Genomic DNA, 14960 nt, shown 5'->3' with positions numbered 1-14960 from the left:
TTTTTTTCGGTTGTTCTCGGAGAGAAATACATCAGCTTTATATCACTCAACAATGAAAAGTGATATCAAAAACTATCTGCGTAGAAGAGAATTATATAACGAAAATGAATATGAAGCTTCGAAATTGCCGAGTTTTACAATCCAAGTGATTGCCGAGGAATCGATTTCATCGCTGGATCAATTCCTGAACGCGATACTGAACAAAATAGCAGACTACAGGTGTATGGCCAATGTATTCAGTCTCCTAAACGCAGAGAAAGCAAAATATTACCTGCCTCATGTGCAACGATCATTCACGGTGGAAGAATTTTTGACGAAAAAAATAAAATCGCATGCCCTTCCCCAGTCGCCGTCACTCTTAAACAGAAATAAATATTCTATAAACTCAAGCATAACCAATAAATATTCAATCGATAGTTGCAAATACGTTTCGTTCTTGTACGACCACTGTGTTAATGCTTTCAACATCGTCAAAAATGCCGGTCAAGTGTTGTATCAGTACGAGTTTTTTACCAATATTAAAACAATCACCGGCGATATAACGACTCATTTGAGAATCATGTTTTTTAGCGCCGAGTACTATGACACCATGCTCAAACAGATCTCGTATGATATAGTTCCGATGCAGGATATCGTCTTCAAATATATCCATAAAAAAAACATACATCCTTGGAACACGGAAGTGGTGCCATACTTGTACGTGATTATGACGTCATTGAACAATTACCAGTTGAGTTCCTGCAAATCACAGGCGAACACTTATCTAGTGTTTAACAAGACCAACTCTGATACAAACCCCTCGCACCTGCACCACAAAGAACTGCAGAAGATTTTGAAAAAAATAAGCTTTGACCCTCAGGCGGACAACACATACGGTATCCAGTTATCAGTACTCAAAAATTTGTACTCTTTCTACGAATTCCAACTACAAGTAATAAAGGATCAAATCGTTTTCAAGAAGTATATACTTTTTTATTGGAGAGGAGAAATTAAAACTTTCGAAAACATTTTCAACAACATACGCTACACCGTTATGAACCCGTCGTACATGTACGAATTAAACGACATTTATTACAAACTCGTTTTGGCCAAGGTATTATACGAAATAGAAATATTCTTTATGCCATATAGTAATTGGAATGATAATACGTTTGTATTAGAAGATGAAGATATACTGAACTTGAGTACAGACATTCTGTCCGTTAATGACTATCCTAAATCATATAAATATCTTGTTCAGCAAATAAATTTATTATTTAAATATTATTTAGTAAATATAAAGATGAACCACAATTTTCCTATGTGTAGAACTATAAGAAAAAACGTAAAAGAGGAATTCGAAAGATTAGGAGTTATCGTAAACGTGGTGCAAATGGAAACTCCCAATAATGTAAATCCGCTATCCAATGAAGAATTAACTACAATTAAATCCAATATCGAGAAAATAGTTGAATCCAGAGCATATGTAAGCCAAGAATTTATAGGCAAATTTTTGAACCAATTTAATTTTGAACCAGTTTAATTAATTATTTTTAGTTAATGATAACAATAAGATTTTAATGTTTCTTTGATAATGTATATAATTTGCAAATGTTTTATATCGTTCCTAGTCAACAAATCTAGTGGTTTGTCAAGAATTTTAAATAAATAGTGCAAGATTAAAATTTATAAAATTATCTGAACTACCATAAAGTGATTAAAATAAAATTTATTTAAATATTAAATTGTTTATTTATTATAAAATTAATATATACGTAAAGTATTTAATACTTTTCGTAAATATAATGATAAATGGTTTGCTTCTATTATTTGCCAGGTATAATAATTTAAGAGCTTAGTGTTGCGTTAAATTCGGACTCGTGTATCAGTTAGGTAATATTTTTAATGTTTTAAAATGGTTCATGTAATCTTCAGAACGTTGAATAATTGTAGTTTACTTTATTTGTCATTTGTAAATATCTTGTATATAGTGGATCAGTATCACTTTTTCGTTCAAAACTACTCATGGATTAAGGCATGGTCGATAAGCTATAATAATAATAGGTATATAGACTGATTGTTTTTATCGTGAACTAGTAATAATTTCGGTTAGGAATTTAAAAAATAATTTTTTTTAACTTTCTTGGTTTTACTGTTTTGCATTTTGTTATAATTTTGATATTTTAATTGTCCCCATTACTTGATAAGAAAACTATCAATTGATAGTTAATTGATAATTCAAATGGAAATTCTTATTTTCGATAACGAAAATCTATAAGTACATTGAAAATATAATTTAAGTTTACAGGTTTAATTTGAATAATCTTTTTGCATTGTATTAACGTTTAAATATTCGTTCAATTTATTGGTATCTTGCATTCTATTAAACCCAACACTTATGAACAGTAGTCAAAATAAAATGTTATCCAAATTAGACAAACTTTGATTAATGTATATTTCTCAAATAATGTTTAAACTAGAGCCCCATATTTCTATTCATATAAAAATTCAAGATCGCTTTTTTGAACTGATGGTTCTTGTTTCAAATTAGTGTTTTGGGTTTTAAATTTTTCAAGTAAATCTTTTACAATCTTTCAAATTTTTTCTCTTGCACTAATCGGTTCAAACTCTAAATCTTTATATCGAGGATCTAAAAAATATGCGATTTGTTTGACAGAGACAGAACTCATTTCATTCCAGTCAAGTTTAAATCGTTCTTTAATTTCCATGTTTAAATCGTTCTTTAATTTCCTGTATTATTGTACGTTTAAAATTCGTGACATTTTGATCATCATTTTCTTTTTGTTTTAAATGATTTTCCATTAATTGTGCAAGTAATGGTCTAACCATCGACGCTGGCGATTGTTTCTCGGAACAAAATAGATTAGTCACAATATAAAGTAGCTTAAGAGAATTTCTAATTTTAACCATTGTGATTCTGTTATTTCTAATTTCTAAGATATATAAAAAGACGTAACTGTTCTGTTTGTTAATACATTTGAAATTGGGGTTCTATTTTGTTAATGGCGGTCTAACATTAAGTATACTGAGTTCCATCATGTTTTACAATACTGAATCAATGACTGATGAGAAATTCCTAGCTGTTCATGTTTTTTTAACAATGACTGTTAAAAATTAACTGTTAAATAACTGTTAATTAACTGTTATGTTTAGCTACATTTGAATGTTTGAAATGCCAGACTAAAACACTGCATTGTTTTATTAATTCTGAAAATGTTTCATCTTTTAGTGCAGTACTAATGGCTAACTGTAGACTGTGAGCTGCACATGTCACATCCATATTTTCATTTTTTATAGTAAGAGGTAGTAATTTGATAGCATTTAATACATTTTTTGCGTTATCTGTGATAACAGTTGAAACTTTACCATTAATTTCTTAGTCATCTAATATACATTTTAATTTTTCTGCTAGATTTACTGCTGTTGTCGTTCTTCCATCTCTTATGTGGCTAAAGTGAATGACTTTGATATCCATTGGTTATCTATTATGTGAGCAGTTAATGGTATGTATGAGTTTTGTGCCATTGAAGACCAACCATCAGTGGTACAAACTATACTTTTCACATTTCTTAATTCACTTTTTTTTTCCTTAACTTTGATTTCAATGAATATAGCCTTTTTTCATTGCTTCATCTCGGCATACTTAATAATTAAGCTCTACAACAGCCATCAATTGACAAAACCCAGGACTCGAGCAAAACGATATAGGTAACTGATTCATTGCAATCAATGAAGCCAGCGCTTGATGAATTTGTTCTGTTCTTTCATAATCACACTCTCGATCAACACCAGATCCACATTTTTTAGGAATACAATGACGTTTTCTAGATTTAAATTTTTCAATATTTTCAGAATTTGAAGAAGATGGTGTTGTATCATTAACTAGAATCGTATCATCATCTTTATTGGTAAAAGTTGTAATATTCAGTTCAGAATATACTCCTTCTAAATCATTAGATACACGTTTGAACTCCAATTTGGACCTAAAAAACTTATTTATTTATATAATAAATATTAATGGATTATGAAAATTTGACACAATTAAAATGTAAAATACCATATTTAAATTCAAACCTTAATTTATTTTTAATCTTATATTTAATAAAAGTAGAAAAATTTCATATTTTGATTTTTCTGAAATTCTATAGAATTTCAGATATTAAATTAAAATTCCTGAAAAAATACGGGTATTCATAAAATTATTTTGCTCACAAAAATATAGTATTATCTAATACAAACTGTGAATTAGGTAAATAACTTTTTTCAGTAAAATAAACTTTTTATTTATTTATTTTTTATTAATTCATTTACGGAATAAAAATTCCTTATTTAGTACAGCACACAACATTAATTCAGTAATATAAGGTAATTAATATATACAAGGGGCTAAAGAGCAGTAGACATTCTTGAAAGATCCAGACAGTTTGAACTCATTTATGGTGCGCATTACGAAGTTAAGCGATTTGAGGGCTCGGCAGTAGATGGAGTCAATGTGAGGGCAGAAGTTAAGATCAGCAGTGAAAAGAACGCCCAAGTCGCAATTGCTTGTAACTCTACCAATCACTGAACCATTGATAGTGTAAGAATAATCGATTGCCAACCAGCGCCTGGTGAAGGACATAGCTTTGTATTTATTAGTATTAAATTGGAGGCCAAGAGTGCAAAACTATAATCTAATGGAATCTAACTCATTCTGAAGTGCGAGACAGTCAGCTTCAGATTCGACTTTTCAGAAAAGTTTCAGGTCGCCAGCGAACATTAAGAATTTACATTTAAGAACAGCCTTCGTAATTCCATTTATAAATAACGAAAAAAACAGGGAATACAAGTGACCACCTTGGAGAACACCAGATGGAACAGGGACAGCAGCAGATTTTAATCCAAGCACTTTAACCCACTGCACACGATCGGACAGGTATGATTTAAACCAGGACAAAATAGGTACGCCAAAACCGGACTTATAGAGAATGTCAATCAGGATAGCGTGGTCGACACGGACAAATGCTTTCGCAAAATCAGTGAAAACCACGTCTACCAGGAAGCGATTTTCAAATGCCTCGAGGACGAAATTATTAAACACAATTAAGTTCGAAACGGAAGAACGTCCAGGTCAGAAACCATATTGTTCGTCGAATAGTACAGAGTCAACCGAGGGCTGAATGGATTGCAGTACTAAGTGTTCAAAAAGCTTAGCATTATGACTTAGAATTGAGATAGGTCGATAATTCGTGACGTTAGATTTGTCACCAGATTTGAACACAGGGGTGACTGAACTGATTTTATACATAGATGGAAAAATTCCATCGTCCATTGAGCGCCTGAAGAGTAATCATAGAGGAAAACAGAGGACAGATCTGATGTTATACAAAAAGGTCCCAGATATACTATCAGGGCCAACGGAGTTTACATTTTTTAGTGCAGCTAACCCATTCTCGACATCATCGATACTAAAGATGCAGTCAGAAGGTAAAGTATGCTGCGCAAATGGAATTACAAGTAGACTACTTATTGAGGAAGGCACATAGACTGAGTTAAAGTAAGATGAGAAAAGACTGGAGATGGATTCAGGATCAGTGGCACTTTGATCATTAAGGTGGACAGAGTTAGGAATACCATTGTTAGACCTATGTTTACGTACAAAGTCCTAAAATAAACGAGGATTAGTTTTAAGCATGTTTTCAGTGTTATACAGAAATGTTTTATAGCATTTTTTTATAATAATACTTTTACTGAGCGCGCAGGTTAGAGAACTTGTTGTAGTCAACAGCGTTGCGTGATGCTTTGTATTTAGCGTGCATTTTTTTCTTGGCAAAAACAATGTTCTTAAGATCTTTAGAGAACCAGGATGGAAATTTAGAAGGTTTGAAAACAACTAAAGGTACAAAACTTATATTACAGAAATGCAATGCATCGTACAGTGCACATGTATTAGAATCAATATCGGTTGTTGTTAAGGTTTCTAACCAGTTAAACGATGATAAGAAGGCGCTAATACGAGAATAACAGGCTTTACGAAAATTATAATATTTATGACAACAATCAATGGAAGGTAAGTCATCTACAAAAGTAAGCATAATATCTAAGGCTGGGTGATAGGGATCGCAAGCAACCACCCCAGTAATGGATTTCTCTATATTGATCCGAGAATCATTGGAAAAAACTAAATCAAGGAAATTATCATTAGAGTTGGGTATGAGATTTAATTGGAAAAAATTATTATATGCGAAAACGTCAGGAACACAGTGGATTGCAGGGCCAGAGGAAGAATAAATTAAGCCAAAATCGTCATTAGACCAGGATAAATCAGGAAGGTTAAAATCACCAGAGAATATAAATACGAAACCAGGATTAGCGTTGATAATATATTGAGCAGCAGACATAAAGGACTCATATACCGGGATAGGGCTACTATGAGGAATGTACATGGCACAAACAATATAAGCAGTATTATTTACATAAAATTTAACGAATAAATATTCAACATTGGTAATGAGTGCTGGTAACAAGTTATGGACCACATCGTTGCGAATGGGAACGAGAACTCCATCTCCTCTACTGAAATTACTGGATTGACTATTTCTATCACACTTAAATACAACGTAGTTGTGTAAACCTATTTCAGTGTCTTTGTTTTAGAGCCTTAATAATTTTCAAATCAAAACAGTTACCGCTAGCCAAGATGAACTGGACAAATTTTACGAATGATGTTCGTATACTTCACAACTGCTGCGCAAAAGACAGATATCGAAAAATACACAACAAATTATATAGTAGTCGAAATAATAAAATTATAATAATGTAATGTGACGACGATTTGAGTGAGTGGCGCACGCAGTGGGGGGGGGGGTTAAGTAGTTGTAACCCTCCCCCAATATTTTCTCCGATGTTTAGGTTAAAATTTACAAATTTTACAAGTTTGAAATATGAAGAGCTAATACTGAATACCTAGTATCATTGATTATAGAATAGTCTATTATTCTATTATCAATGCTATTATTTAAGTCAAAATATATTAAGCAATTGCAACATTTTGTTAATTGTAAAATGTATTATATTTTTACCTAGACTCCTCTCCGAAAAAAAATCTGTGTCTTGTGTCTGCCACTGATTTGAGTACGTGCAATATTAATTAAAAAGAGAAAAATAGGCTTATAAAAAAACACGAACGGTAAAATAAAATGGTGAACAGAAAAAAGACAATTTATACGAGGTAAACGTACAACGTGACGAATAGTATGTGTTATGAATGTGTGTGTGCACGTGTGTGTATGTACTGTTGTCGTTGACCGTGAAAATGGTTTATTAATAAATTGTAATACGGCGTAGCGCGATTTGATGTGATTTTATCAGACCTAAACAATATTACTATATTGCATATATAATATCTGAGCGGAATTTGATTATTTTATATTTGCATACATCGAGGTCAATATTTAGGACATCAAGTATTTAAGAAAATTAACATTTATTTGAATAAATAATTAAAAATATATTTTATTAATTTCCTTTTTTCTATGGATTCTTGTGGTGGTTTAAACCATGAACACTTTCTAAATGTCTTATTAAAAACCCTGTAGTGCCACCTACACAAGAATATTCATTGTTACCTTCACCGTAACATAAATTGCAAAAGGCACGATCTCCTTCACGTTTGGCATAATCCCATAACTAAATTTTTCTTTTCACCATTTTCACCAAGAAAACTTTTATTTTTTAATGAATATGGTCACTTAAAGGTTTCACGCAAACTAAACGCGTCGTATACTACGTCAGTGTTTTCCAACTTCTTTTACCCGCGGAACCTTTACACGAGATTGAACGTTTTGTGGAACCCCAATATTTTTTTTATAATTTTAATACAGGCAAAGGTTTAGTACATTTAAATGAGTGGGTTATCGGACACTTCCGGCACAAGAGTGTCCACTTCCGGCACAAGAGTGTCATTAATATAAAAAAAAAGACGGCTTTAACATTTTATTTTGTTTATTACTATTACAATATTATAAATGTAATATTAAAGCTTAAAATTTAATATTTGTCTCTCATTACGTCTAAGATAGATTCAATGAGAAGATTGGAATATTTTCATAGTTTTTTTCATAACTGTTTTTAAATCTGGAGTTATTCCTGAAAGTGAGATTTGTAAGTCCGAAGTCGCGTTCAGTTTCAAAACTTATTCTTTGTCTTTGTATACACCGAAAAGCTACAAACTAATGCACCTCATATCGGGAAATGTGTCAATTCCAGTTCAATGTTGAGTTCTATGTTCAAATCATGGTCAAAATCAAAATATTGCTAATTAATTTATATTTTCTTAAATTTGTCACGGAACCCTTCGCGCAAGCTCACGGAACCCTTAGGTTCCGCGGAACACCAATTGGGAAACACTGTACTACGTTAATAGCTAATTATTATCAAGGTATCGATAGTCATGAAAAGAGGATTTTTATTGCATACATATAGGAATTTTTATTCGTATATAAGATAATTGTTTACGATTGTATATTGTACAATTGTAACTTGTAATGTTTAATCAAAATTATGGTATCAGTGTGCGAGTTCTATTTTCGCAACCGGACGCGATGAATTGGCACGAGCACATATAGATTTCCCGGCACACCACTAATTATCCAACAACTAGATAATTCATACGCGACGGGCACTACAGAGTTTAATAAAAGATCATGAAACTAATCAATAAAATTATAAATACATTTTCAAATAAAATAAAACAAAATAAACCGTACCTAAAATCGGTTTTTGTAATGCAATACATGACCACCATGTAGGCATCATTAACAAAATTAACAAACTCTTTTTGTCTTATAAATAACTATTTTTTATTCAATCATATTTTTGATTAATGCCAATTCACGTCAATATGATTCAGATACGTGCTCATGTGATTAAGCTTTCGTTGATTGCCGTGTATTAACCATATGTGATTCATTCACGTGATCACGGTATACGTGAACACGTACATTCATATTCACGTACAAAAACAAGACTCCTAGTTTAAACGTATAATCACAGATGGTTAAACCTTTAATTTCAATGCATATTTTTTGATGTTTTAATATTGTACTTTGGTTAAAAACTTATTTCAAAATATACATATGTCCTTCTATCCGATCATCATTATTATGTATGGAAATTAGATTTCATCCATTTCAGACAACTTTATATGTATGATTTATTGGTAAGTTTAATCAAAAATGAATAAATTGAAACTTTTTTTATTCCATGATACATATTATCAAGGTTGAGCAAGTTAATTATATATTTAACTCAGTTAATTTAATTGAGTTTATGTTCAATTAAGTTCAAAATTAAATTAATTCACATGAGAATTACATTAGTTAAGTTAAAAATTAAATTAAAAAATATCATAAACTTAATTTAACTTAAATTAATAAGTTAATTAATAGAAATAAAAATTATTTACATTAAGCGCTCATCTAAGGGATATATATAGTGCAACAATTTTTAATTAACATGAATGATAATGAAAATGCATAAAAATCTTGTTTTTCATAATATTAATAATAAAATATTAATTATTAATAATATTTTTTATCTAACATTAATTCGAGTAGAAAAATATACATTTCTTCATTTGGATTGTTAATAAGCACTCAAATGTCAGATTTACGATAATTTGCGGAATCGTAATGTAATCATTACAATACTATTGGCCTTATATTAACAAAACGTGAAGGTATATATAAAAAATTAAAAGTGATTAAATAAACATAACTTTAATTTATTATTTATTATTATGGTATAAGTATAAGTCCCAATTATTATGCTTTCCTTGAATCTTGAATATTTTTCTCAGATATGTTCAATTATTTATGATTTGTACTTTTGTAGTGAATTGTAGACATCATAATATCATAAGAAGTTTATTGATGAACATTTAGAGCATTTTCTTTAATTTTTTCTGTTACGAAACATATTTTATTTTTTACCAGTTTTTTTTAAATAAATTACATTTAATTTGAGCAATATCAGTTAAAATATTGGCCCCTTACTCTTAAATTGAAATTGTAGAGCCCCGTTTATAACCCTACCCGGCAACTCTCCAGCGCACCTCTATAATCATCAGTAATTATAAAAGTTTACAAAATTGCGACTGAAACCCGATTGAGCACAATCTGATTTTGAGCGCGGTTGAAATCAAACTCTAGGAATGGAAAAAACTCCAAAAAACAATATGATTGTGCACGGAAATAGGTGCAAAATTACCCTCCTTGTACCGTAGAATATTATTATTAAAAAAATAAAAAATAAAATAAATTTGAATATAAATATTTATAAATTAAAATTTTTTATTGGTTTTTCTCGGCCCAGTAAACCTACACTTGAAAGCTGCCAACTCTTTGTCTCTCTCGGATAAAATAATTATAAATTATAAACATATTAGCGTACAGTTTGTAAAATACACACTATTTTCAAAGGAACGCGAGCACGAGATAACAGAACATGTTGGCTGTGACTAAGTCTTATTTACAGCGTAAGTACATACAATAAAATTTAATCACAATTTAGTGCAATCGCTGTAAATAAAGTTCAGGTTACCTATCTATCCCAGTTATTTTCAACTTCCGTGGTTACCTACCGATCGATAGCAAAATTCTTTTCAACTAATATGTCAGTTACCTATTGTTAATCTACACAATATTCGTACTAGTGAAAATCTGACTACGTTATACACAATATTTAATTTTTTAACGTGTTCAATCATTTCAGAATGTATACCTTCATCGAAAGATTTGCGATTTTTACAATATTTCGATAATGTATTTTTATAATATATGAATTTATATACTGTGTATGATAAGTTTTTTAAGAAACTTGATAAAATAATAAAATTTCGTTATTTTGAATGTTTAACTAAAAATAATAATAATAATAATAATAACATTAATAATAAAACAGTGAATTTATTATTACAAAACAAGGAATAACAGTCATTTATTGATATGCCCAATGTTGTTTTGACACTGTGCTGGACACAATTACCGATTTTAATTTTTGATGACCGAGAAATGTTAATCAGCGATGCAATCGAATTTCCAACATAGAAAATGAAATCAACAATTACAATTACCATGTGTGCTCAACAATATCGGAATGCGTTATAGAAATTATTTAATTTATCTGGTTCTTACGTATCGCAGCTCTTCAAATATTGTCGGTACAAACACCAATATTTCTAAAGCAAATCGAATACCGACGTAAGCCTATATGTAATTGACATAATTCGCTTCCAAGTAGTTTTCGTCAAAATGTGGTGGGACGGCAAATTGTTTTATTTTTGCTTATATTGTACGATGATAAAATGTTACGACGAATCGGATAAATTGTCAAAGTCAAAAAGTGCTGCCGCGATAAAGAAGATACGAGTCACTCGGATCAATGAAAATACAAGCGAATGTCTTATTGGTAATAAAAGGTTTGAAATATATTTTTATGATACTAAAGATCCTACGTATCGGAACTATAATGATGAAACACCTGCCATAATATCTTATACATGTATAAACTGTGCATTTGCTATTTGGACTCTCGACGAGTTGTTCCGATTCGTCAGTAATTTCCCGTTATTGTATCAACCAGAGTTCGTAAACGTAGAAAACGATCTGATTGGAAAAAACTTTTCACTCTTCTTCGACATCTTAACTCGCGTGAGAAAAGAAACGAACAGTTTTATTAATATTTTATTGAATTTCGTTGAATCCGATTCGTCCGTTGACACGGACTTCTTAAAGACTTTATTGATATTAAATTTGAAAATAAATTACATACACATCATGTACAACAAGAAAAATTATGACATAGATGGAAATCCGTTAAACTCGCGTGTTAATATTGACGAACTTCAGACGGATGCATCAGACGATTTCATTGACGAAAATTATGAAGAAACCGACGATCCGTTTGAGTTATATGGCGATGAATACTTAAAATCATTCGGAGGGATTATTGGATCGGACGATGCTGTAGTCCGTATGATTCTCGAGACGATGAACTCAATTCAACATTTCATTATTATAAATTGCAAATTTCCATTTTCGTACTATAGTAATAAGCCGTTTTATGGTTTTACCATGACTCAATTTGATTCGGAAAAATTTGATATAACACAATTTCTCGAAGATATCAGACCAATAAACTTAGAAACATTATATGAAAGTGATATCGAGCAAATTATGTTATCATCATTTTTCTCATCGAGCATCAAAGGTGCAGAATGGGATACGGGCGATGGAAAAGTTTTAATCGAATACGTTTATCAAGAAGTTGAAAAATCAATTGACCTTGAAATAGTATTCTGGTATCAAGAATTAATTTTCAAAACCATTATGAAGTTGGTATTTAGTATAATTATGAGGCATTTGAAAAATATCGAATGGCTATCGATTGATACTTTAAACGATTTCAAGTACGTCCAATCAGAAATATTATCCATCAATACCAATTTACCGGCCAATTTGACGTATTCGTTTGAGGAGTTCATATTGAATCAGAATTTATTCAACAGAAATCAAATGATAAATGAAATTGAAACCTATCTCATTTCACTTAACGACATAACAGTAGACTGTGAACGTTTCGCCACGCTAGCCGTTCTCGTGTCTCACATTAAATCGATCAATAAAGATTTTCGATGTTTTTTTCGGCTACTTGAGTTCTTACGCAACCAATACAACTTATATTACATTCCTTTCAGGAATAATATGATAAAAATACAATCTTTCATGCACAAAATCAAACCTGAATCGAACGAAAAGTGGTTAACGTCTGAGCAAGCACAACGGCTAAGGGCGGACGAAAGCACACGGAAAGCTCTCGACTCTGTGAAATGCAATTTTGTCATAAGTTTATATCATTATTGTTTCGAAGCTACGATAACCATAAACTACGCGCTAACCGGGTATCTAACTAACAACAGAGAACAATATTATACCGAAGCCGGGAATATGCTTAGCTATGTCAAACAAATTGCGATTGACTTAATAAATAAATCATGGGATCTCCCACTATTTAAAATGTTGTATAGCATTGTCCCTCTATTGGAGACCTATTTACAAACGACTCTTGATGACAACTATGCCGAAAACCTAAAACGTCTAGTCCATGTGATTATGGCCGAGTTAAACAAGTATGGTATTGCATTCTGTAAACCACCGGATTATAACTTCTTGTTATTTAACAACGTGAATTTCGACAAGATTGGTAAATTATCGACACAGGTCAACAAGGACATTAAGACGTCTATGGACGTTCTTCAATCGGATAACATTAAACATAAACACACGGGTCTGAAAACTTTGTATAAAACTGTGGACGATAGATCCGCTGATCTAGCGGTATATGATAAAATAATTAAACTTAAATGGAAAGGTGGAGAATTTAATATTACAAACGTTTACAAGCACATTACATCTGGTATATTGAACTCTTTATATTTATACGCATTTTATGATTTATGTTTTAAATTTTCTGTTGCAGCAATATTTTATGAATCGCGTTATACGTACAATGGTTGCAAAACAGATAAGCCCTCCAATGATGATTGTGCTCAATTATATGAGCAATTAAAAACAACCTTACATTCACTTAAATATACATTTCCGAATAGATTTACAAAAACTATAACCGATATTCGCGAATATTTAAGAAATGCATACAATTCTTGCTGTAATGAAATTTATATAAACCATCAGCTGGAAGAAAAAGGCGATAATATAACTAATGATTTATACGTGTTGGGGATTTCTATTAATTTTGAAACATCAAAATTGATCGTTCCAAAACCACCACCAACAGTAATAAAAAAATCAGAGTCCAAATTTTTCACCCGGAAGCGAAGTACAAAGTCGGAGGCACAACCGAAGCAACAGACTGTTCAGAAATCTATTTTTAAACAAAGTTTTGACAGAATAAATAACGTATTACAATTCGTAAGTTCGGTTAGTCAACAATTCGACAATATAAATACATTTGAGGAGTATTCATCATCGTACTCAATTTCATTAACATCGGAAACGTATCTTACAGTCCTTTGGAATCTTATCAATCATCAATCATTGACACCGACTTGATAGTAATTCGGAAAAGCTAGTCTCCGAAAAAATATATTTATAATAACTAGGGGTTAGATTTTTATGATTTTACATATTTGTTTCTAGTCTATGCAATTAAATGGGAGTGAAATATCTTCACTATTCATGGATTACAAAATTCACAGAAAAATATGTATTTTGCATAAAAAAGCATATTTTAAGAGTTACGGAATATTCAATGCGTTGGAAGATATTTGAGAATATTTTGTAAACATTTTTATTTTTGTTAACTACAAATATAATTTTTTCGAAGGAAATAATTTATATTACCTATTATTTGTCTGCACATCCATGCATGTATTATGTACATCGGCATTTTGATAATATTGATCAATAAATACAATATCCATAATTTGAGTTATTTTTATATTTTTCTGAGTTGTTATAAAAATGAATCACTTGATATTAAGGGTAACCTATGTATGGTTAAAATAAATAAATAAAAATAATTGTTTGGTTATAAAAATCATGAAGTTACTATTTAACATAAAATATGTAAAATATTAATCAGTATATTTAAAATTTTTTAAATATATTATGATTACTTAAAACGAGTGAGAAATAGTATCGTTATTCGCGTATATTCACTTCTTCGCTTCTTCACTTTAGCTTATACCTAATTGTTCAGAATTCAATACTACCAATAATCTTTAATATATGATGAAAATGAACCAGATGAAACTCAAGAAGAAACTGCTTAATACGAGTCAACCAGAAGCCCTATAAAGAAATACAATAGTACTATAGAATATTATTTTATCTAAAATAATTACCAACAGTATTATTTACGTTAATATTCACTTAGATTTTGATTTATTATAAAATATT

At 30.6% G+C, this 14960-nt stretch overlaps 2 protein-coding genes and 2 pseudogenes across 2 annotated transcripts; 2 read left to right on the top strand and 2 right to left on the bottom strand.

Annotated features, from left to right (window-relative positions):
• LOC112687818 lies at positions 1-1648 on the top strand (the record flags this gene model as incomplete). The annotated part of the gene is given in 1 exon segment (XM_025560770.1): positions 1-1648. A coding segment is annotated over 1 exon segment (1522 nt), but the record flags the coding sequence as incomplete, so codon positions are not given.
• An 823-nt stretch (positions 1649-2471) lies between these two features.
• On the bottom strand, positions 2472-2829 carry LOC112687819 (annotated as a pseudogene).
• An 821-nt stretch (positions 2830-3650) lies between these two features.
• LOC112687817 lies at positions 3651-7689 on the bottom strand (annotated as a pseudogene).
• Positions 7690-11293: 3604 nt separating this feature from the next.
• LOC112687820 lies at positions 11294-14386 on the top strand. Its single transcript, XM_025560771.1, has 2 exons — positions 11294-13455; positions 13519-14386. The coding sequence occupies exons 1-2, from the start codon at positions 11337-11339 to the stop codon at positions 14109-14111; spliced, it is 2712 nt and encodes a 903-aa protein (XP_025416556.1). The 5' UTR covers positions 11294-11336; the 3' UTR covers positions 14112-14386.
• Positions 14387-14960: the final 574 nt, after the last annotated feature.

The sequence above is a fragment of the Sipha flava genome, unplaced genomic scaffold, assembly GCF_003268045.1.
Source record: "Sipha flava isolate LNK unplaced genomic scaffold, YSA_version1 365_pilon_pilon, whole genome shotgun sequence".
NCBI lineage: Eukaryota > Metazoa > Arthropoda > Insecta > Hemiptera > Aphididae > Sipha > Sipha flava.
This window is presented reverse-complemented; position numbering and strand designations above follow the sequence as displayed.

What these genes read in the sequence shown, in the direction of transcription:
- LOC112687820 (XM_025560771.1), top strand. Translation starts at nt 11,337, where the DNA reads ATGATAAAATGTTACGACGAATCGGATAAATTGTCAAAGTCAAAAAGT. An exon ending in TTACAAGCACATTACATCTG is followed by an intron (nt 13,456 to 13,518) that starts GTATATTGAACT and finishes TTTCTGTTGCAG; the next exon opens with CAATATTTTATGAATCGCGT.